General features: G+C 39.6%; 3 protein-coding genes across 4 annotated transcripts in view; 2 read left to right on the top strand and 1 right to left on the bottom strand.

The window, feature by feature from the left end:
• Nucleotides 1-3371: 3371 nt before the first annotated feature.
• Nucleotides 3372-6368, bottom strand: stmn1b (stathmin 1b). The gene is made up of 5 exons (XM_023419713.2): nucleotides 6274-6368; nucleotides 5066-5098; nucleotides 4241-4413; nucleotides 3920-4111; nucleotides 3372-3820 (listed from the first exon to the last, which is right to left on the bottom strand). The coding sequence occupies exons 2-5, from the start codon at nucleotides 5079-5081 to the stop codon at nucleotides 3761-3763; spliced, it is 441 nt and encodes a 146-aa protein (XP_023275481.1). The 5' UTR covers nucleotides 5082-5098; nucleotides 6274-6368; the 3' UTR covers nucleotides 3372-3760.
• A 4519-nt stretch (nucleotides 6369-10887) lies between these two features.
• Nucleotides 10888-18455, top strand: serinc2l (serine incorporator 2, like). Its single transcript, XM_023419751.2, has 10 exons — nucleotides 10888-11043; nucleotides 11886-12047; nucleotides 12339-12526; nucleotides 12637-12716; nucleotides 12862-12999; nucleotides 13891-14060; nucleotides 14828-14918; nucleotides 15734-15884; nucleotides 15975-16187; nucleotides 16657-18455. Exons 1-10 carry the CDS (start codon nucleotides 11005-11007, stop codon nucleotides 16793-16795), a joined length of 1371 nt encoding a protein of 456 aa, XP_023275519.1. The 5' UTR covers nucleotides 10888-11004; the 3' UTR covers nucleotides 16796-18455.
• Nucleotides 18456-22384: 3929 nt separating this feature from the next.
• The window catches only part of hivep3b (HIVEP zinc finger 3b), a 38431-nt gene continuing 37793 nt past the window's right edge, over nucleotides 22385-23022 (top strand). For both annotated transcript variants that reach the window (XM_087177512.1, XM_023419762.2), the window contains exon 1: nucleotides 22385-22644. The gene's annotated coding sequence lies outside the window, so the exon portion shown is untranslated. The remainder of the gene's footprint in view (nucleotides 22645-23022) is intronic.

Below are 23022 nucleotides of genomic sequence, written 5' to 3' on the forward strand. Positions count from 1 at the left end.
TCTTTTCTGCCGCTGCACACACCGTTTTAACCAATGGCTGCTGTCGCCTGGCCAAAGACCCCGCCCACTTTCAACAGAAATTCTTCCACTACCAGATAAAATGCATGGCACTCCCATGAGGCATTTCTATCATATATGGCCTCTGGGCGCCCATTCTGCTAGTTGTCCAACAGACTAGTTAATATGATTGTTATATATGTGACAATATGATGACGTTTAGTCAGACATTAGAAAAAGATTAGAAGTCATGTGATGGTAATAATTATGCTATATACTGATCTGATATCCTTCTTTCTAAATCATCCCAGATAACAAAATTAAACCTGTTGCCCAACATATGCCTGAGTCCTCGGACCAAGTCTGGCCCATATACTTCCTTCTGGACAGAGTCCGGCTGTTATCCTAACAGCTGGAAGATTTTCTGTGTGCGCCAAAATTGGTCCAGATGTGGAAGTAGCATCTGACAATCAAGGTGTATTCGGGCCAGATTCGGGCAGTGGAACCGGTTGTAAATTGGGCCAGAAGAAAAGAAGCATGTGGCCCAAGTATGGGCCCTATTTATTTTGCTATCTGGGTATTTTAATATTATCCTATCACAGTATGTATGGTATGTATATAACAGTTCATGGTCTGTCTATTAGACTCTATTAGGCATGGTTAATCGTTAAGGGGACACATTTGGCAAAAGCTGTTCCTTTCAACATGTAACAGCTAATTTGTCGTAAAGCCTGTTGCTGTTCCGTAGATAATAGGACAATAACTATACATATTTGAAGATACACTCACATAATGTTTTGATAGTACCCCATGCTTGATATTGTAACATATATGCGGCATGATATCATGTGCATTCCTAAAGTGCATATGTTCTTAATTTGGCTTCATAGCTTCTTTCCAAGTTACTGTGATAACCCTGCTGGAGCTCATTTGGTTATCAAAACCTGCAATTTCCCTGCTTGACTAGTGTGGTCACATCAGTTTTATGGTTAATGCCTTTCTCTTGTTTAGCGCTCAGTAACAAAGCTTCCATTGTTAGACTCAGTATTACTGAAAGATCTGCATTGTTCCCTGATTCAAACCATCCTACTCAGTGTATATTCCCAACAGAGATGAATTTTCTGGGTGTGTCTACGATAACACTGAATATTTCTTGCCCTCACGGGTATAAACTCACTGTAGGATGATCAGTGCCTTAACCTGAAAAAGGCCTACTTCAGAGGCTCAGGACATGGTTCACATTATGGAATAGAGCAGATAAAAAATGATGCCGCATAAATATTGTTAAAGCCAGCAAAAGTCATGATCATGAGCAGGCTGAGGAAAGGGTCTTGGAGTGGAGCCAGTCTTTGTCCCCTGTGTTGTCAGACAGTGGAGGAAAAGTGCTCTATGGGACAAGCATCTTTGTGGGCTGATGAGTCCAGCAGTTTTCTCCAAACACATGACAAAGATGGGATTGTGCAGCACTGTGTGTGCGTTTGTGAGCATAACAAAACAGACTCAAACAAAAACAACTATGTGTAAATTTGTAAACACCTCAACAAATATTACACTGTGACCACAAAGTATTAGATTGCTAAGAAACTTGAAAAACAAGCTAAACATGAGTGAAAGCGATTTTGATATGTGGGTCATTTCACGTATAAGAACTAAAAAAAGGTGAATGTTTCTGTTGTTGTTTATTGAATTTAGGCTTTTAATTTCTTATTGATGAGGAAAAAGCTTGATCCATGAGTGCAGCTATGTGTGACTTGCTGTGTGCAAATAGTTTACAGTGCACGTCATGAGTGTAGTTCAATTATCAACATTTTTCAAATGATACCCCTGGTGTTAAGCCACTTTAAATCATCAAACCTTTGTGACACTATGTATTGTTTATTGAATCAAATGTTATTATATTTTCTAATGCATGAACACAGAATGCCATATCAGTGCCTATTCAAATTTAGGAGCCAAAAACATAAGTAAAAATCCTGATATCCAGTCAAAGGAATGTCATCAGAACAATATGTTGAATGAGAGTAATCAGAAACACAAAACCCTACGTGCTTCAGAACCAAACCCATGTTCACTACATAAATTTGTGACAACGCGATTACTGTGACAGCTTGTAACACTCAGTGCTGGGCCCATGTGCTGCTTATGCATGAGGGTGTCACTGCATACAAGTGTAACATTACAGCTTTGTCTACCAGCGCTGTCTTGTGCTGATGGGAGCATATGTGTCCCTACAGTCCAAAGACATGCTGCTCATGTGAATCTGAACCTACAATATGCCCATAGGTGTAAATGAATGAATATGTTTATCAGTTACCACAGTGATCGGCTGGTGTTTCCTTGCTTTTACCATAAACCTTCCAAGCTATGTCCATTGTCACATGACAGCAGTTCTCAAACGTTTTGCCTTGGGATGTGAAGCAATGGTCTACTTCTATACTACTTTGTTCTGTTGTTCCACATCAGTTATAATATTACATGCAGACAATGCATCCTTTTTTAATTATGGGCTATAAAATCAACTGTGCTAAAAGGCCTTCACTTTTCTCTGCCCTCTCTTCCATACCTTTACCACTCTTATTTGTTAAAATGACCTTCTTCTAGAAGGACTGACAAAGGGAAGGTAAATCGTGAAAATGGTTTGCCATACTCTCATGGGCAACAAGCTGTTGTTGTTCATCCACGTGAAGACAATCTGCTTAATATGCAGCACTGTTACTCCTCTGTCTCTCTACAAATAGGGCTGTGTCAAGGCATTTCTCTGATTCTCTTCTACCTTTCTTTATAAATTATGTCTTTTTTCAGAGGCTATTTGTTGTGATTTTATATAACTGAAACGTTGTGTCGTCCACATTATGACACTGACATCATTAATGTTTTTGTATATTGGGTGTGGCCAGTTCTGTACAAATACAGACCAGTAATTCACTCACAAACATGCTTGGATGAACTTTGGTTTCCAGCTTTTTTGCCTAGTGACCCTTTAAAATAAAAAAAAAATTGCCCTAATCTGTGACTGTTTATGGTTTCACTGTGGACATGAGCTGTTCAACCATTGATTTTTTTCACACAAATGTGAAAGATTTATTTTAAAGATCTGGCCAACTAAATATTCAGTATTTGAGAAGAAAATAGGAAACTAATTTAAATGTGATTATAACACTTATCTCTGTAACCCCTTGGGAGTCAGGGCTTTTACATGTAACCATTACAAAACTATCACTAAGATGACCTCACTGCCACTAGGTGTCAGCAGTGTCAAAGCATCACTGAGCATACTACAGAGGTACTTAGTGTGGTTGTACCTTCAAATCCAATAATTATGTCATTCTTCATGAAATGAAGGGTAAACACACTTAACTCTCCAGGACAGAAACTTAAAACTTGGATACAAACTTTAATGGTCGAACCTTGGTATCATACAGTATACTCAAACTTACAGCATTATCAACAGTTCAGAACAGTATTAATTAATGCATTTTAACAGTATGAAACACAAGGAGCAATTTACTGTAATGGAATACCTGCTTATGGAAAAATGTAGTTCATACCACAAAACAGTGTGTAAACAGCTGCCAAAGAAAAAAGAAAATCTACAACCTAAGAAGAGTCAGATTATATCCACACCAAATCTAACCGGTATAACCAATTTTGATTCAACGGCATAATCAGAACTAACCCAAGAAACAATAATGCAGAAGTGTCAGTTAAAAAAATATAGCTTATCTTTGGAGATGTAAAAACTGTTTTCCAGGGTATGAACAAATTAATGTTCCCTTTCTTTCATCGACTCCTTGTTCTTCCTCACTTCTTCAAACTTCTTGTCCTGTTTGTGTGTTTAACAAAAGGACAAAAGGATCACAATAGTTTACATTTTTTTCAACATAAAACATGAAGATATGTTGGTATAACATTAAGAGCTTACCTTCTCCTTGAACTTCTCGTTGAGAGCTGCCATGCGTGCCGTGCGGTTCTCCTTGTTTGCCTCCATCTTCTGATTGAGCTTCTCTTCCGCCTTCTTACTGAAGTTGCAGTTTTCCTCGATGGCCTTCTGGATGACTTCCTTCTCGTGCTCTCGTTTCTCAGCCAAGTTTTTCAGCACTTCAGCTTCATGGCTCTGACAAAATGACACAAGAGAACCTCTGTAAGTTAACAGTTAACGTGCTAGACCTCAAAGTCAGTTAGTGGTTTTCTAAGAGGTTGTTTGGTCACGTCCGTTAGCAACTTGTGTTACTTGTGCAGATACCTTGCGTCTCTCATTTGCAGCTTCCAGCTTCTTCTTGATCTCATCCAGCGATGTTTCCTTTTTTCTAAGAGGGGACAATGGAAATTCTCCCTTGGGATCTGGGGTTGAGGGGCTCAGGATGACCTCAAATGCGTGACCTGACGCACGCTTGTTCAGCTCCTTCACCTTGATGTCTGTAAAACAGGATATTTTATTACACACTAGTTTAAGTGATAGTCAATATTGGTTTATTTTTACATGATCAGTTACAAACAATTAACTGACTAAAGTGTGTTCAACTAACTTGTTGTGGACAGACCAGTTAGCTGATCAACCATATCAGCACTCAACTGCCATCCTAAGATAGTGCCTTAACTGAGATTCATTGTCTGACTCAGGAAAATTAAAGGAGGTTGAGTTGGCCCCCTGCTACCTTTTTAAGGGTCACTGCTTTGTCAGAGAGGCCAAAAGAGAACAATATTCTCTTCTGTGTGACAGCATTTTTCCAATGAAAAAGAAATGAAAACAAGATGTGATAAAACAAAGACCGTTTTTAAGTACTGTGACAGTGCTGCTGTACAGATCAGTTTTGTAACTTGCTACACCAACCACATCAAAGGACTCCTGTTACTGCTATATAGTTGAATAATGTGTTTGAGTCTTGTATATGGTTTCAGAAACAAAGAAACTTTGCTTTGCCCTACTTTTCTAGTGCTTTTCTGCTTTAGCTATTATATTCTCTTGTTTTTACTGTTAAAGTCTATGCTGGAATTAAAGTGGGACTGAAGAATTTATTTATCCCAAAAGCTATCCACATACAGCAACTATTTCATGGTTTACACCTACCTCCACAGCTTGCCATTTCAGCAGAAATGTTGCCTTTAAAAAAAAAAAGAAATAAAAATTAGTTTCAAGAAATGCACATCTAACTGCACACAATGGACCAGTGTTCATTTTACTTCGGTCAAAAGAGGGGTCATAGTGCTTTTTAAGCATGTCCGTGTCCTCTCAGCAGGAGGAGCAGTGCATCAATGGAGCTGAGAGTTCTTGTTTTGATAGATCATCGGTCAAGCATGCAAATATGACATAACAGAAACATTAAAAAAAACATTTCTTTCTTCCTTTTTTTCTCTCCTGCTTTGGAATTAGAGAATCATACCGAGCAATATTTTGGGCGCACAAAGTCAAGTTCACAACCTAATTTCTCCAGCGACTAAATATGTTTGCTTGTTATTTGATGAGGGATCATGTGCATGCAATAATTCATCTTCTCACCTCAAATAAGAATTACACAGCAGCAGGTGCTGTGTAGTTGCACGTTATAGAATTATAACATTACATAATCTGTTCTGTTACCAGTCATAACATGACATGAAATGTCAGGCAAATCAAGTTCTCCAACTCACTGGAGCCAGAGCTACAGTTAAGTCATAGTCACACATGAAATGAAGACTGTGTGTAAAAGGTGATTCTGAGTGCCCACAGTTAGAGAGTGCATATATACATTTTTGCAACATGTTTAAAATGGCGGGGGGGGGGAAATAGAAATGCTGTACAACACCTCATTAACAGAAACACAATAAAAAAACTTAAGGCTTCATTTTGAAAAAAAGAATGGAAAAAGAGATCATTTTATAAATAGGAACAAAAAAGAAGAAGCGCCAGAATAAACCACTTAAGTTTACTAGCTAAACGTAACATGGTCGAATTGCACGGAAATCGTTACACACTAAAACAAAAACAAAAACCTCAGTCAGCCAAACCTAGTGTTAATTGACTCATTGGCTGACAGTTTGTGGCAACACGTTAGAAAAAAAATGCCCACGATACTGCTGTTTTAAGTATTTTACAAAGCTTTCTGAATTTTTATGTAGTGCAAATAAGGTCTACTGAACAGCGGCCATAACAATAAAGTCCGTTAGTTGACTTCAGTGATGCTGAACATAATTAATAACGCTGCAAAAAGTGCCCAAAACGACCTTTGACTCTATTAACTCTTTGTTTGAATGGTCTGAAAGGCTGGTTAAACATTTGCATTAGAGCATTGTTCTCACCGTCAAGTGCTTTAGTTTGAAGAGCAGACCTCAGCCAAGTTGTTCTTCTCGTCTCTATTCAGACCTACAGACCGCCAACATCTGCACCTTCGCGCAAAAACCCGCTGACACTAAACGTCACCACAGACGTTTGCGTTCATTGGTCCAAATCCACCAATCACAGAGGGCGTAGAAGCTGCACGCGCCAGGAGCAGGAGGCCAAATTAACTGACACAAAGCCAAGAAGCTGACATGGCCTCGTGGTTCTAAGAGCAAAACATGCCCGACAAGACCCTTCGTTTACCTGAGGTTATCAAACTGTCTGATCGATCTTAGTCACATATATGATCATAAACATATGATCCAGTAAATGTTGCATTGAAAGCGACCTAGCTGGTAAGTACATTAAATAAAGTTTAATACACATTAACCCTTTTGTTTGGTATTATGGTGACATTGGCTTTACTTCCTCCTTCCCTTTGCCACAAACACTTCCACATTTGATAAAGATGGCACTACTACATTACCATACATCATTATTACAGCAAATAAGGAAATATTTCATGTTTTACGTTATAATATGAGCTGGATTTGAGCAAATATATTTATTTATTTGCCAAAAAGCAATTCTCAAGATATTACTTAACTTTGGTGTCAGTAAGAATCATCTGTCTCCCTATTTTGTTTCTTTTGTTGTGAGTTAATGTGTTTCATGTTATCCTCTTTATTATACAACTGGTCTGATCAGCCCGTATATATGTTCCCTTTTTGGTCTTTGTTTGGGGGGTCAGTTGGCTTGTTATCATAGCCTGAGTTTAATTCTGTTCATTGGCTCACTTTTATGGGTCCGGAACTTTATTGCTTGTTTTTTTTTTAATTAATTTTTCTCATTTTTGTGTAAATAAAACCCTTTTTTTCAAAATTCCACCTGTGGCACCTCATGCCTTTGAGCTTGGTCCCTCTCAGAGTGTTATGGTCCATTTGAGTGTTTATCTCAACACACCTATTTTTCCAGTCCCTGCCATTAGTAGCTGAAAAGAGATTTTCATCATAGCCCAAAAGTATATTAAGGTTCATGGGTCATTAAACTGGCAATGGACTTATTTATGAAATATACCTATTTACATTCAGCTGTTTTCAGACATCCTCTGAGCGTGCTAACAAACTCTTTTCTTCTTTACTGTCCTTAATGTTGTGTCTCATATGAGGCGAGTTTAAGTTACAATACAGTAGTTTCATCACTTGACTTTTGTTTTTCCAGGCTCAATATAAAATGCTGTCTAGATTTAGTGTTGCATGTATTTGAATATCACTTTTCCATTGCCCAGCAAAAAAATCCTGAACAGGAATCTTTCTTCCTCCTAACATTTTTCCTTTGTTGCAGCTCTTGCTTAAGGGGAAAACTACAAGAATGTCCTTAGAGTGAGTGATGAAAGAGCAGTGATGGATGAGAGTGAACTTTTAATCCTGGCAACGGCGTCCAACGAACAAGAATATGGAGAGGCAGACTTCAGCTGCCAACCGCTGCCAGTGCCAAAACAAAGGGGTGATTATATTACACTCAAAAGGACGAGTGACTAAAACGGCCAGTGGATGACAGAGGTTTGTTGTACAAAGTCTTACTTTCAGGTGAGAAAAAAACACTATGCAGTATTACTTTCTTTTTCATAAACTGAAAAATAAAACACAAAGGATTTGATTCCTGCGGAGAAACTAGGCTGCTGAAAGCAGATAATAGTATATGGGAGAAAACATTTGCATAAAGGTGGATTCATCTCAACATTTTCCTTTTCCACAAGCTTTAGAACAATCTTTGCAGATCAGGTGTAATATTTGACATGTAGATTCATTAACTGGTTGCATACATTTTTGTTTGTTGTGTTGGACTACTGTAACAGTCAATAACTTGTGTTTTTAGTCACTGTACTGACTGTAAGGAGGGTGTTTCTCATAGGTGATCCCAAACCAGAACATTTCGGATAAAGTTGGTTACAGCCAGCCTTAATCAACTTTGTTTATTAATGTTATCTTAAACTATAAAAGCCATAAATTAGTGTTACTGCTATTACTACTGAAATCTTACCTTATTTTTCTGGAAACCAATTTCCCCCATTATCCTCAAGGAATCTTGGGGTCCCTGACCCTTCCTTTGACTATACTCAATATACACCAAGTCTGATATTAAAACTTTATCCCAGAGTTCTATCAAATATCAGGATAATTAAGGTACATGGTCTTTCCTCACTCCCAGAAGGTCCCTACTCTTATCTGAGGTGAGAAGTGGCAATAAAATAGATTCTATTTATAGAGTTTGATTTACTGTTCCGTATTTCAAATGCCCCTCTGAACCTCTGAAAATGTAGACTATCTCTGTCTTTAAGATCAATTCAAAAGAAATCTTTGAATGCATGTGAATGATGCATCCTTTAAAACTGTCATATATTTTTACAGCTACAGAAATTACAGCTGCCATTGGCTCTTCTTCATCGTTTACAGGCCATCTTTTACCTGAGCAGCATGCAAGGGCCTGAATACCCACACCTTTGTCAGTACAGACATTAATCTCAGTGTAGATTTGAACGAAATGCATTGAATATATTAACTGACTGATATTCCTCATATTAATCTCAGTTCTGCAAACAGACCCACTGTCTTCTTTCATCCTTAAACTAACAGATAGATGAGAATGGCACAGATGGGTTGACATTACAAAGAATTGCTTTAATTTGACTTCCCTCCTGTATATCCAGCCACCAGATGTGTCTGTTGAATCAGTACACCTTCTGGTCATGAGAATGACTCGTAAACAGCTCTGATATGTTCTGACAGATTAGATTTGACTGTTGCTGCCGCTGGTGTAGTACAAGGTGGCATGTGGAGACATGACATACAGAGAAACTATGTCCCCAACTGTTCACTGTAATTGCAGTCCCTTCATCTCATGACTCTTGTAGTTTAGAATTAGTTCTAAGTTCATAAGTGTGCACAGTTTTTCTCCTGTGCAGGAACGTGTAGGGAATAGGTCATAGAGGTAAACTCTAAATATTTATGTGACCCTGTGTATCAGGTCAAGCCTAAGAACATCTGCTGTTACTGTCAACATGTTATTGACTGATTCATCTTTTCAAATGTGAAATGTAGTTTATTGAAGCTACTTAAATTGAATGGCTCTAATGTAAAATGCTGGTTAAATGCTGCTACCTAGTGTCGGATAGAGGAATCAACCTGACAAAAAGTTAAAATGCAAATACTATGTCTGTTATTCACATAGCATATGTAGCAATTAAAAAGCATTCATGTTACAGTTGGCTATTTCACTTACACTATCATTTAAATACTCTAGTATTATAAAAGAAGTGCTTCTAGGAACATGTTTTTTATGGTAATATTTTCACAGAATTTAAATTCAGCTTGGTGGACAGTGGCAATATGATATCTTTAGTATAATCCATCAGATCACTTGTTGTCTCGCATAGACAGACCTATCTCAACAGTGCTGTGTCAGCACTTGTGACCAAAGTGGATTAGAGACTATACAATCAAGAAAGCCTTTATCCTGCTGTGTAGGACCACTTTATAATAAAACACAAGTTTCTACATTACCACTAGATTAATATTGGAAGATGGGATTCAGTGTTTGTTTTTAAGTCATACCTTTTGAGCTGGAAATCCGAGAAATACTTTCATCTAGGCACGGGACAGTGGTTGCACTCATTGGCTCGAAATTTCAGTGAAGAGGATAGAAAACATTTCTAATAGCCCCGGGTATAGTACTGTGTGTATTTCATAGATGAAAACCATGGTCTACTTATTTTCATAGCTAGAGTTGGGATCTGTGGTAGCATAAGATTATTCCTATTGTACACAGTGCATTTAAAAATTAGCAGAAAACCCCACTCATGTTGCATATTCTCAGTATGTTGCAATGGTCACTTTGTGCTTTATGGCTATATACCTTGCGGGTTTATTTTCAAGTGTAAAGTCGATAATCTACTGATTATTTGTTATGTTTCCTTTCAGTGTATGGTGAACTGAGAAAATGTCCAAACTGGTTAATTTTACTCAGCCTACTAATACTCAACACTCAATGCTCATACTTGCTTTTAAATTATTTGAGTATTTAGCACGAAATTATTCCTTGTTCCAGGTTAGGTTTTAATGGGACTATTAATAACCCAACCACTGCTGGCTCCCTACTGTGCTAGTGCACTACTAACAGCAGGGGCTTTGAAGAGGCTTCTGTCAGCACCTGACAGGCTCTCTTTTGCTGTCCGCTTAGTTTTAAAGAACAGACACGCAGCTTCTGGGGTGTTGAGCAAGAGAACAGATGGTAGGTTTCAAAGTCCCCACATTTACCATCATGTTATTCACTGTGTGCAGCAGACACACCTACAGTAAATTTGGATTGGCTGAAATAAACGGTGCCACTACACAAGTTCAATCCCTTAACCACATAACGATCTGTCATCATTCATAAAAATGCAGCATATTTTTATACGCTGAAATAACTATGGTTAAAACAATTTCCTTTTCGTCCTACTCACACTAACGTCTCTTGGTGGGTGCAGTATACTATTTTTTGTGTGTTTTGCATCTTGAAAAATGTATCATTTGTGTCAATCGTGAAAACCTTTATTTTGAAAAGCCGATGAGCAGCTTCCGACTGTTTGGTGTCCTGGGCTGTAGTATTATTATACGGTGCAGCGAAAGGTGTCGATACGCTACCGTCCATTTCAGCATTTTAATGTCAAAATGGGAGCTTGTCTGGCCTTGTGTTCTTTAGCCAGCTGTGTAAGTATCTAATCCAAATACGACTATTATCTCAAATATCAACGGGAGGCTTTTGTTCCCTCTTGTCGTCCTAACGTTAGCTTTTAGCTAGATGAGATAAACTAAGGGTAACGTTAGCTAGCTGATAAATTAGTTCGGTTAAATGTCACCTACGTGACATTTAACCTAAAAAGCTGTTGTTATAGCTAGTTAGTAAGATAACAGCAGATACTAGTTGTACTGGGTAGTTATAACGCCAGATATACGAATAAAGTTCGCTTTGCAAGCTACTGAATCACCAAGGAAAGTGTCAGATTGGGCCTTTGGCACTGGTGTAAACACATTTAACCCAGCTAGCCAGGTCACATAGTTACGCTAACACTACCAAGTTATTGACAAAAAATGAATTTATATGCTTTGGATTATCTCTGAGACAACAACTGGCAGACTGCTACAAGAGTACCGTTCGTTTAGCGTTAGATTGGCTAGCTCGGTCACTGTTAGTAGCTTTAGATTAATAAAGTGGAGTCTGTCTTTCTGTGTGGGTTATATATTTACCTGTGACCATCATAAAAGCCAAAGGGTAGTTCTGCCCTAGATTTACTTACAAGGATAACAATAGGCCCGTGTTGTGGTTTATGCTTATCTACTTGAATCCCCATATTGGAAATTCACTGTTATGATTAATAATATACCAGCCCAGTATTTCTAATGGACCAAGACCTATTAGTGATTGGCATTCTGCCAAAGCAGTTGCTTACATTCATTTGGCCCTTGTCTAATTTATAAAAGCCTGTCCAGCCCAAAGCTTTTACTTGTCCATCGTTTTTACTCCCACTCCCACCCTATGCCCCTTCCTATAGGCCTCCTGTCTGAGTGGCTCAGCACCATGCCTTCTGTGTGGATGCTGCCCCTCCTCCAATAACTCCACTATCACAAGGCTGGTATTCTCCTTCTTCTTGCTGCTGGGGACCATGGTGTCTGTTATCATGATCCTTCCTGGAATGGAAACACAGCTCCGAAAAGTGAGATCAGTGTGTGTATTTGTGTAATGTGTATGTATGTACTTGACTGTACTGTTGACTGATCAGAAACTGGAAGTAGTTGCGATGACGCATCTATATCCTCTGGTTACACAGTTGGTATACAGGAAATGTCTAAAATGTGTTGCAAGATGCAGTTGTTGCAGTCATTTTATAATTTAATATTTTCACAGAAATTTACCATATGTTATTGTAAGTATACATATTTTCTCTGGTAAATATGTTATAGATGAGCTAAATTACAAATTAGTTTAATCTGACTTTCTTGTGTAGATCCCAGGATTTTGCCAAGGAGGAACCACTATACTTGGTATTGAAAACAAGGCCAACTGTGATGTCCTTGTGGGCTACAAGTCTGTGTACCGTATGTGCTTCGCCATGACCTGCTTCTTCTTTCTGTTCTCCGCCATCATGATTCGCGTCCGTAGCAGCAAAGACCCACGTGCAGCCATTCAAAATGGGTAAGTGCCTTATATGGAACTCAGTGGTTCATGGATGGAGGTAGATTTGCATGTGCTACTTCTGTCTGTCTGCTGTACTGATGGTGGGTTTGTAACTATTTATTTTCCAGGTTCTGGTTCTTTAAGTTTCTGATCCTGGTTGGGATAACAGTGGGAGCTTTTTTCATCCCTGACGGAACATTTCATACTGGTACTAACATGCTCTGTTAAATTACAATAAATATAAATATATTTTATCCTTTTCTTGAGCACACACAAAACTGAGTTTGTGATTTATCAGTGACTTTTTAGTCAGTTTTCAGAAACTGTATCAGCTTTATCCGTTCACTTTTCAGTGTGGTTTTACTTTGGAGTAGTGGGATCCTTCATCTTCATTATCATCCAACTTATTCTCCTCATCGACTTTGCCCATTCCTGGAACAAGGTGTGGGTAGAAAATGCTGAAAATAGTGACAACAAATGCTGGTTTGCAGGTACAATATTCACTTGAAAAGAGACGTTTCCTCTAGAGCCCAACCGATAGTGGATTTTTGGGGCCGATACCAATATAAGGGAGTAAAAAAATTCCGAGATTGATTTTTACACACATATATATTTATATGTATGTGTGTGTATATATATATACTTGTGAAAAAGATATGTAATGAAAGCAGGATATTTTACAGTTTAACAATAAACTTTAAAGTCAAAAATTAAATCAGTGCACTAAAACGGTAAACTTAACATAAGAACAAATATATATGTATATACATATTAACTTGAATGAAAACAAAGGATCAAATATACATAAAATGGAGCCTATATAACTTGACTACACCCAAGCGTTTCCACTGCATTATTACTTCTTGATAAAAGTATTCATATCAGCGCATAGCTGAGAATATATGTGCTGATAGTGCTACATCTTTGATAGGCCAGTATCAGCAGATAAAATCGGCCAACCAATATATCGGTTGGGCTCTAGTTTCTTCCAATCTTAAACTATTTATTTGTCAAATAATTATACAGGACAAACAGGGTGTAAAGCATGCATATCCAAAGAGACTTTCACAGGTGCTGAATTAGATAATTCAAATTTAAAGCAATAGTCAGAGAGAGGATCTTTGTCAGGCACTGTCAAATTTTGACAGTTTTGTCAACTGTCAAATTGTGTCAGATTTTGACAGTGCCTGATGAATATCTCTAATAGATCGAAACTTTAATTTTAAAAAATTGCTGGGAGCTATTAACAGTGTGTGGATCCTGTCTCTCACTCTTGCCTCTTGATTAGAAGACAGATGTCTGCTGTCCAAGTCATTAACTCATTTTTATTATACTTGTGGTTTTAAGCAATTAATTTTAATCTATGCTTATGTAAATTACAGGCCTGCTGTCTTTTACCGTCATCTACTATGCCCTGGCTATCACTGCTGTGGTGCTTTTCTACGTTTACTACACACAGTCTGATGACTGCACAGAGCACAAGGTCTTCATCAGCCTCAACCTTATCTTCTGCATCATTATATCCATTGTCTCCATCCTTCCTAAGATACAGGTACAGTATAGAACAGCCTTTGGCCATAACCAAACTAAAGCAGATACATTTGAAAACACAATTATTTTGTGGCTTTCTCTAAAAATCGTACTTGAAATCCTCTCCAGAGTTGACATAACAACTTTCTGTCATCTACAACTCATTCCAAGAAATACAAATAATGTCAATTTGCATTTATACTGTCAGACAAACTTTGAGAACATACAGTGGCATAAAATACACAGCTTTCATATTGTTTTTGCATTCAAGTGTGGGCAGTGAAATCTTTGAAAACAGTATTAAAACACTATTGTGGATAGAAGGAGAGAGGAGAATGGTGTCTTCACATTTATTGTTACTAGTGATGGACATGGCCTTATGTTTGTCCTTGCTATTCAATCCTTTGAGGAAAAGGGTTTTGTATTTTTTTACACTGAGTAGACTATAATATGGCAAATTGAAAATAAACCATGTGTCTCCCCTGCTTCATAGATAATTTTTTACACTCTCAGTTGCACTTTTAATAGAAATACTCACATCTGACCACAGTTAGTTATTTAAACAATTTCTTGAATGCAGCGCAGCATTAGTTTTGCTTTTCCAGTCAAAGGTCTTTCCATCTCACATGCGGTTATAAGTTTGTATAACCAGTTAAGTCAAAGAATAAATTATTTACATGCATCAGTTTTTTATTATGTGAAGAGTTTTATTTCATAGTGTCTTTAAAGTCTGAAACACAGTGTTGTGTGAAAGTCTGTAATGCTGTATTTTTGTCCTGTGTGATACAGGAAGCTCAGCCACACTCTGGTTTGCTCCAGGCTTCACTCATCTCCCTCTACACTATGTATGTCACTTGGTCTGCAATGACCAACAATCCAAGTAAGTCTCCCGATGATTTATACCACAGTTCTCCTCTGTAGCTTTTGGTTGCATGCTCAGATGTGATTATGCTCTGTTTTCTTTAAATTTATGCACTTGCTGTTTATCTGCTGCTGCATTTTGACCACATGGGTGAGTCTTCCCTGACATGATATAGGAACAAAGAGCTGCATTGTTTACTGCTAGTTAGCACACCTTCCTTATCTCATGTCATGTGATCTGTCTTTGCCTAGTAAATGACAACAATGGGCAAGCTTGTGGTGACTGTACAGCTAGTGCTCAGTTGCCTTTTGGTAGACTCCACAATTGCTGTCATGCATTAGCTTTAGTTTTATCTACACAAGGCATCTGAGATCTCTTTACATGTGACATTGAAATCACATCTCTGTCCATGTAGAACTGGATTTCACTTTTGTTTTGGAAAGTGCTACTTGGCCTTGCCTTTTCTGAAAACTCTCATATTTTATGAATGTTGCACAAACTTTTCTTTTTGCTAGATGCCATAGGCAACAGCTGCTTTTTTTCTAACACAAGACAGACTAGCAAAAAAACATTAGTAAACAGTAGAGAAGTGCTCAACATCAGCATTTAGTTCAGTCTTAATGAGAGTAATGTATTAATGAACTGGAAAACATTTACTTTGTTTTTACTATATTAATATTGCCAAATGCATGAGTTAATTTACATAAGATTTTTTTTTTTATGTATTGCCATTACAGTCAAATGGATTTCAGATGCTCTGAGATACAAGAATATATCAAGTGTAAACAGGCTCACTGTATAATAATGCTGTATGTGTATACTTTTTGTTTTAGATCGGAACTGTAACCCCAGCCTATTGAGTCTAGTGTCAAACATCAGCACCACTGTACCATCTGGTGATGGCACTACAGGACAGGTGCAGTGGTGGGATGCCCAGGGCATCGTAGGTTTGGTCATCTTTCTTTTCTGCACTCTCTATGCCAGGTAGGTTTACTGTCTCAAATTGTTCTTCTCTTGTTTTTTTTATTATTTTTATATTTTTTGCAAAACTCGCTCTCCATCTTGCTCCCTTAGTATTCGCTCGTCCAGCAACACCCAGGTAAACAAGCTGATGCAGACAGAGGAGAGTGGAGGAGAGGGTGGAGGAGAGGGTGTAGTGGGAGAGGACGGCATACGCAGAGCCGTGGACAATGAGGAAGAGAAAGTCACCTACAACTACTCCTTTTTCCACTTCCACCTCTGTCTGGCCTCTCTGTACATCATGATGACTCTCACCAACTGGTACCAGTAAGTGTCTCTCCTCAACATATTGTTTGACATCCAACAACAGGTGCCCAAAGGTTAGACAGTTAGACTTGTGACTGGAGGGAAGTAAAAGTGCTTAAAAACAGAAAAAAATGTTAAAATCTGCATCTGATAAAATAATGAGCTCAAGAGCAACAACAGCAAAAAGTAAAACACCTGTGTTTGATGTTTCTAAGATGGCCAGATGTTTTGAAATTATTAGGTTTCAGGCATTGCAGACCTATACTTTGGCCACCAGAGGGCACATCATTACTTCACCTGGAAGTACTCGTTCATCCTGCACAACTTGAATATTTCCACAATCATCTTTCTATAAAAGAAAAAACTCATCCACCACAGTGTCTTGATTAAAAGCCCTCAGAGGAAAAATTTTTGAAGATTGATTCCAATAGATGTTTTATGTTGAGTTGGTTTCTCTAAATTGTACTTTTCCCTCTGCATCCTCACTCAGACCGGACACCACCACCCAGGCCATGCAGAGCAGTATGCCTGCTGTGTGGGTGAAGATGAGCTCCAGCTGGCTGGGCCTTGGCCTCTACCTCTGGACCCTCATCGCCCCACTCATCTTCCCTGATAGGGATTTCAACTGAGCACGCCTTGTCTTTTGGCTGTCTTTGATTCTGGCTTTTTTTGTTTGTTTGTTTGTTTGTTTGTTTGTTTGTTTGTTTTCGTGCCTAATGTAGAAGGCAGTGTGAAGGATGCTATAAAGGAAATAGGAAGGATGCTATAAGGGAAATACTTAAAATTATTATTTTTTCTTTTCCAGATGAACACTTTTGCTATTGTGTTTCTATTGTTTTACTTTTCTCAGTATGTTTGAGTGTTGTAATCACTACAGATGTTTGAAAGTGTAAATTGATTTTATTAGTTAGCCTGTTTGATGCTGGTGTTAGCCACAAGAAGGTATTTTCTTTGCCAGTGACTCACCTTGATGTGGCATGATTGTATGAGCTCTGTTATATTTTTGCTGAATTTTAGTTACTGGACTATCACAAAGCAACAAGGCACTTTCTCAATACCTCAGACGTTTCATTTACAGATTCCCTTTTTAAGGCCTTTGAGATCAGACTTCTCTGATTGGCCAAGTCTGGAGCCTGTCTGATTAGCTGGACTCTTAGTGCTGGTGCAACCAGGGTAGCCCTCTTTAGGAGCCCCAGAGCGAGGTGAGTGTGAGAGTTAGATAAGACTAATATGACACACCCCACAGATCATAACAGGGCTTCCCCTTTGCTGCTGGGCTGTATGCAAATCTACGTCATCGCACCTTGATCCAGAGAGTCCTAATATACAACCAGTCTAATCTCAGCTCTTCCTTGCCTTCTTCACGATAGGTAATTAATCTGCGGTGCTAAGCCTTTTCATGTCTGACTGTGTTTGGCCTTGTACAGCCACGGTAACAGTCTGTACCTGTATAGCAGTCTATTTGCAGCAGGGAGGCTTGTATTGATCCATAGCAGTCAGCATCATGCAATGTGCAGCGATACGGTTCAGGAGGTGATGGCGTTAACTCCACGCCACCTGCGCTCTCACAGACACCATTATTTCCAGAATGTTGCAGAGTGTGCTACTGAGTCTAGAGAAAAGGTATTTTAAATGTTGTAATGTAAAAAAAAAAACAATAATGAAGCATTTCAGAAATGATAAATTGCTCTTAAATGGTAATGAGCTGCATAGTATGTTGATGGTTGTAATGGTGTTACGTAATTTTATGCATTATATAGTAGTTACCTCAATTTCAGTATGAACGGAATGAGTTAAAATAAGATGAGTATATTTTGTACTTGTGAAAAATGATTTTGGTACAATCCTGTAAATGTTATCCTTTGTCTATGTTATGTTCTTTTCCAACACTTCAACACCCACACACACACAAATCAGACTTCCTGTTTCTCTGGCTGCATGTGAATATTGTGAATAGATTTTTCCAGGTGACGTGATAAATTGAGTCGTTTTATATTAATTTTGTTTATCACATATGTCAAATGTATTTTACCATTATCCACCTACAAAGAAAAAATACTTACACAGATTTGCCAACGTTAGATCATAACATGCAATATTTCAGAACACTATTAAGTGCCTTTTTGTAGTTCAGCATTTCAAAAAAAGTCACTAATGTTGACGTGCTTATTATGCCTTACACATTGTGGTGAGTCAGTCATTGCATGCCATAAGGCATAGGCTTTTGGCATGAATTAATATTGTAATTAATGTATAAATTTTATTTTTAATAAAGATGGAAAACCTTCACTCAGTCACTTTACAGTTGCATGAAAAATGTCAAAGAGATGATGATGGAATGTAAAACCTACAAAATAATTTGATAAAAGTGTAATGGAAGACATTTTTTTTTGTTTACATTTGATGATGTTTTACCATTGATATACTGAGGAGCTGTAATTACTGGAAAGGTAATTATTACGTTTATGTTTAGGGTGCTTTAAGTGCTGCATGGATGTTATTGATTATACTTAACATCTCCTTATCTCTAAAGGGTCACTGGGGTACCACTAGACGGAACAGTATAGCTCTGACTAGATCTCACTCCTTTTCCCTAGCTGTAAATTGCAGCAGTAAATGTATGTGACCTGTCTTTTGTGCTGGTGCGGCGACAGAGCAGTGTGCGCGCCAGTGCTTACAGTCTCTGCTGTGTTATTTCCTTCTTGCCTGGTTGGCAGACGGGACATGTTGGTTTTGGCTGCTACAGTCACTCAATCCAGTTGGCACTGTCTGGAACCGCTCAGGACACACTACCTCCTGTCGACTTCCACCCTCTCACAGCACCACCCCCCTCAGCCTTTCTAAGACAATCCTGAGTTGATGGATTGTGTCACAGTGTAGCTGTGAGACTGAATTTTTCGTTTTCTTCACGTGTAGCAGAGAAAACAAAGACTTGGACAACAGCATGCAACCGTAAAACCATAAAAAAAACAATTAACAGACAGTAAAGAAAACGGGTAGTAATACAGATTGGATCAGAAGGGAGTGGACATAAGTTCAAGTACATGATGTAATGCGGTATTGATACAAACTAAATATGAGGTAAAGATATTTCAATTAGAATAAATTTAAAACATGATTTTCCAGTGTTGCATGCTGTAAATAGTATGTGGTTCCTCAACAAGGCTTCATTGACAGAAAAAAGAACTGATACAGATTTAGCTAAATTAGTGTGCAAACAGTGTGGTGTGCCATTACAAACACTCCTTAAGTTTCACTGCTGAAAGTCGCAAGCCTAGTCTTTTTCTGTAGTTAAACCCTCTGTCCTCATCGCGTGAATGTTTTGCAAAGTGGAAGTCCTGTCTTGTCTCTTTGCAGTGCTCACTGTCCTGACACATGGTTTCACTTCATGGGTCAGACACGCAGAGGAGGTGGGATGAGGGGGGTTGTCTGTTGAGTCTTGTGCAATCATCATCTTCAAAAGAGACTTAGACATTGTAGTAAACTCACTACCAAACCAACAGATGTGATGGAAAAGGAGCAGACAGGCAACATCTCCTTCCAAACCTCTGGTGTTTTGATTTTAATTGTTTCAGTTTTATCGCTGCAGCCAGACTAAACATAATCTCAGTCTTTACTCTTTTAAGAACTGCCTTCACTCTCGTAAACTCACCTCCTATTCCTTCATTTCTCTGTGAGTGATTGAAGTATTTATTGTATAAAAGCACCAGACTGAGTTTCTTGAGACTAAAGAACTCTTCGCACTATACTCTTCTTCCATTAGCCCCATTGAAATTTAACAGCCTCTGAACACAGCCAACAGCCTCTGAGAACAAATTAGCTAAGCGTCATAAATCGCACTTTTATTTCCACCTGTTATCATCAGGTGTACAAGTGTGAACTGGATTTTTCTCCTAGGGTAGATTTAAGACACTCTCCGTCTTTGGCCATTGGCTCCAGTGTCATAAATCCCACCTTCATTTCCTCTGTTATCATCAGATGCAATTTGTCGCTGTAATAAGAGATCAGAGGCTGTAAAGTGCTGATTATGAACCACTTAGTGTAGCTCTGCAGCCATGCTTGGTTAGGTATCCTGGGATTTTTTAATTGCAGATTGACTGAAACAATGGTTATCAGTTGCAGTGTTATCCCTGACCTTAATCTCCACTTGCCTGTTCCCACGTTGGCTGGGAAATGTCAGCATTTAGCTGTATTTTGCATTCACTCGTCAAGAATAAGGTCATTCTCTACATAAGTCAGCACAGTTTTTAAGCTTCGATTCAGTGCTAATTACTACAACCTAAATGAGCAGTAAACAATAAATGAGTAGTACAGCTGCTCCTGATGCTGATTTGGATAAGCATTGTTTTGCGAGAGGATTGCGTATCCCTGACCACCTCTTTGACAGAATGACTGGAAATGCCTGTCTGAGGTGTAATTGGGTTTTAAGAGTGGGATCCAGGCCCATTAAATTATGTGCTGCATGCAGGGGAGCTAATTGAGTTTGGGCCCTGCTGGCATACTGCATGTGCACTGGAAACATTTACCAAACATTAAGCCCCAATTAGGCTTTTCAGGATGGGAAACTTGTTGCAGGTTGATGGGAAGAGAAGATGCTGATGCCTGTCGGACTCACTACATAGTTTGTCTCCAGCAAGTAAAATGTGGGCACTAATAGATGTGCTTGTTTTTAATGAACTAATGAACTTCCCCGGGACTTGGTAGGGTTATTTTCCTCATTGTGTACAATCGCATCCATCCTCTCACTCTGGCTGCAGTGCAATGTAGTCACTCTGTCTTAAACTGGAAGTATAGAAATCTAAAAATCTGAGTGTGTGTGTGTGTGTCTGTGTGTGTGTGTGAACGTGTGTGTGTGTGTGTGTGTGTGTGTGTGTGTGTGTGCATGCGTGTGTGTCTGTGTGTGTGTGTGTGTCTGTGTCTGTGTGTGTGTGTGTGAACGCGTGTGTGTGTGGAGGGCTCTCCTGTGCGCATGCTCTCCCTCAGCTCAGAGGAGCAGCTAATGCAGTTATATAACAGTCAGTGCAGCCGGCGTCTGCTGTGAGCCAAATGCCAGGCCAGTCTGGTTACATAAGCCTGTCAGAGTCATATTGTAGCAGTACGGAGCGCTCACACCACAGCATGTCCCTGCACTCCTTCCACCTTCTCCTGCTCTGTCTCTCACTTCCTCCCACTGTCTCTCTTTTTGCTCTCCTCTCCTCTTCTTCTACACCTCTCCCCCACCTTCCTCCCCTCCCACTTTTCCTTTCCTTTCCTTCCCTTTCCTCTTTGCTGCGGCGCTGTTCTCAACGCCAGGAACAAAGAGTCAGCGTGCTGGATGCAGATGCACAGGCAGGTCTGAAAATATGAGACACAAAAGAGTGTGTCTAACTGTACCCTCTTATGCGGAGAGGACAAAATGTTACTTATTCTGCATCAGGTTCTCCTCTACAAGACATCATGACATGACATGTAATCATTCAGCTGCTGTTTGTCTCATTGTCCTCACAGCAGCTTTATTCCTCCATGTGTTTATTCCTCCCTGTGTGCCATGACAGTGATGTGTAAGCTGAAATGATGAGGTGTGCTGCCAGTTACCATCACATGTGAGCTCTGATGTTCACTGACCTATGCAACACCATTTGATCTCCGGGGTTACCAAGCTACGGCTACAGTCGGGCCTGCTTCTCTCATTGCCCTTTACTGTATCTGACCCTCTTCGGGTCAGACAGACAGGGTCATCAGAACAGCAGGAATGCTCTGAGCACTGAGATGTGTGCAAAAAAAAAAAAAAATGTGCAAAACACTGCCTCTGATCCTGCAACAGCTCACACAGTCAGCTGGGAGAAGTTAATTGATTTGTGGCCTCACATCCTGACCTCCATTATTATCTCTGCTGTGTGTGATGCTATGTCAACACCACTTAACGTTGGCTATTCATTCTTGGGCTATAGCAGGAAGGAGTGTGTGGTGGTATAAGTGTGTGGAGGTGAAATATTGTAGCTGAAAGCTCAGATCAGAGGGTGCATGGTCTCCTACATCACTCTCATAAACTCCTATTCTCATTTAAGCGACTGCATGAGGTTGCCTGGCTAATTGGAATTAATATCCTTAACCAGGAACTGCTCCTTTCAACCAATCGCCGGCTCCGCCAGCTCATGATTATTCATGAGGCGGGCTCGGCGCGCCACCCCACTGGTTGAGGCTGAGAGAGAGGGAGGGGGCGGTGTCCACCGAAACTGCCGTGCGGGGTGGTGCGGAGCAGCTGAGTGTGCTTTGCGTAGGGCGAGATGTTGTTTTGTTGTGGCGATCAGCTGAATGTGGCATCGCTGTCCGGTCTGACACAACAGTGGGAAGCACCCCGAGCCCCTCCAGCTCTCCCTCCCCAGGAACGCGGGCACCGAGAGCAGCTCGATCTAGCGCATCACAATCCAGGAAATGCGGACTTCTGGCCCTTTCACTACGGGATAAATGGCTGCAGCGCCCGTACAGTAGCAAGCTGGTAAATATGAACCTTATTATTATTGCTGTGTTTATGACTTAAGCTCGGTGGTGTTGCAGTGGCTGTCACAGGGAGGGAGGAGTAGTATGGTGTGAAGTTGAAGGCAGGATCCCACCCGTGTTTTCACAGTAAGAGTGTGTCATGAAGTTGAGTTGCCTCGTTACGTGTTATAATGATAAACGGAGTTTAAAAAAAAAAAGCAGTGAGGATGGGTAGCATGCGGCGCACCACAGCAGCAGTCAGTTCAGGGGTTTGGGTGGACTGTCGCGGTCCAAACTACAGCAGCTACGCGCAGCATTTTGAGCTGAAGCAGCGGCGGGGGCGCTGCGCGGACAGCTGACAGCATATGCTTCATCATGTACCTTCATTCACCCCCGT

The sequence above is a fragment of the Seriola lalandi genome, unplaced genomic scaffold (genome assembly GCF_002814215.2).
Source record: "Seriola lalandi dorsalis isolate HSWRI2012SDOR001 ecotype SW California unplaced genomic scaffold, Sedor1 jcf7180002054609, whole genome shotgun sequence".
Classification (NCBI taxonomy): Eukaryota; Metazoa; Chordata; class Actinopteri; order Carangiformes; family Carangidae; genus Seriola; species Seriola lalandi.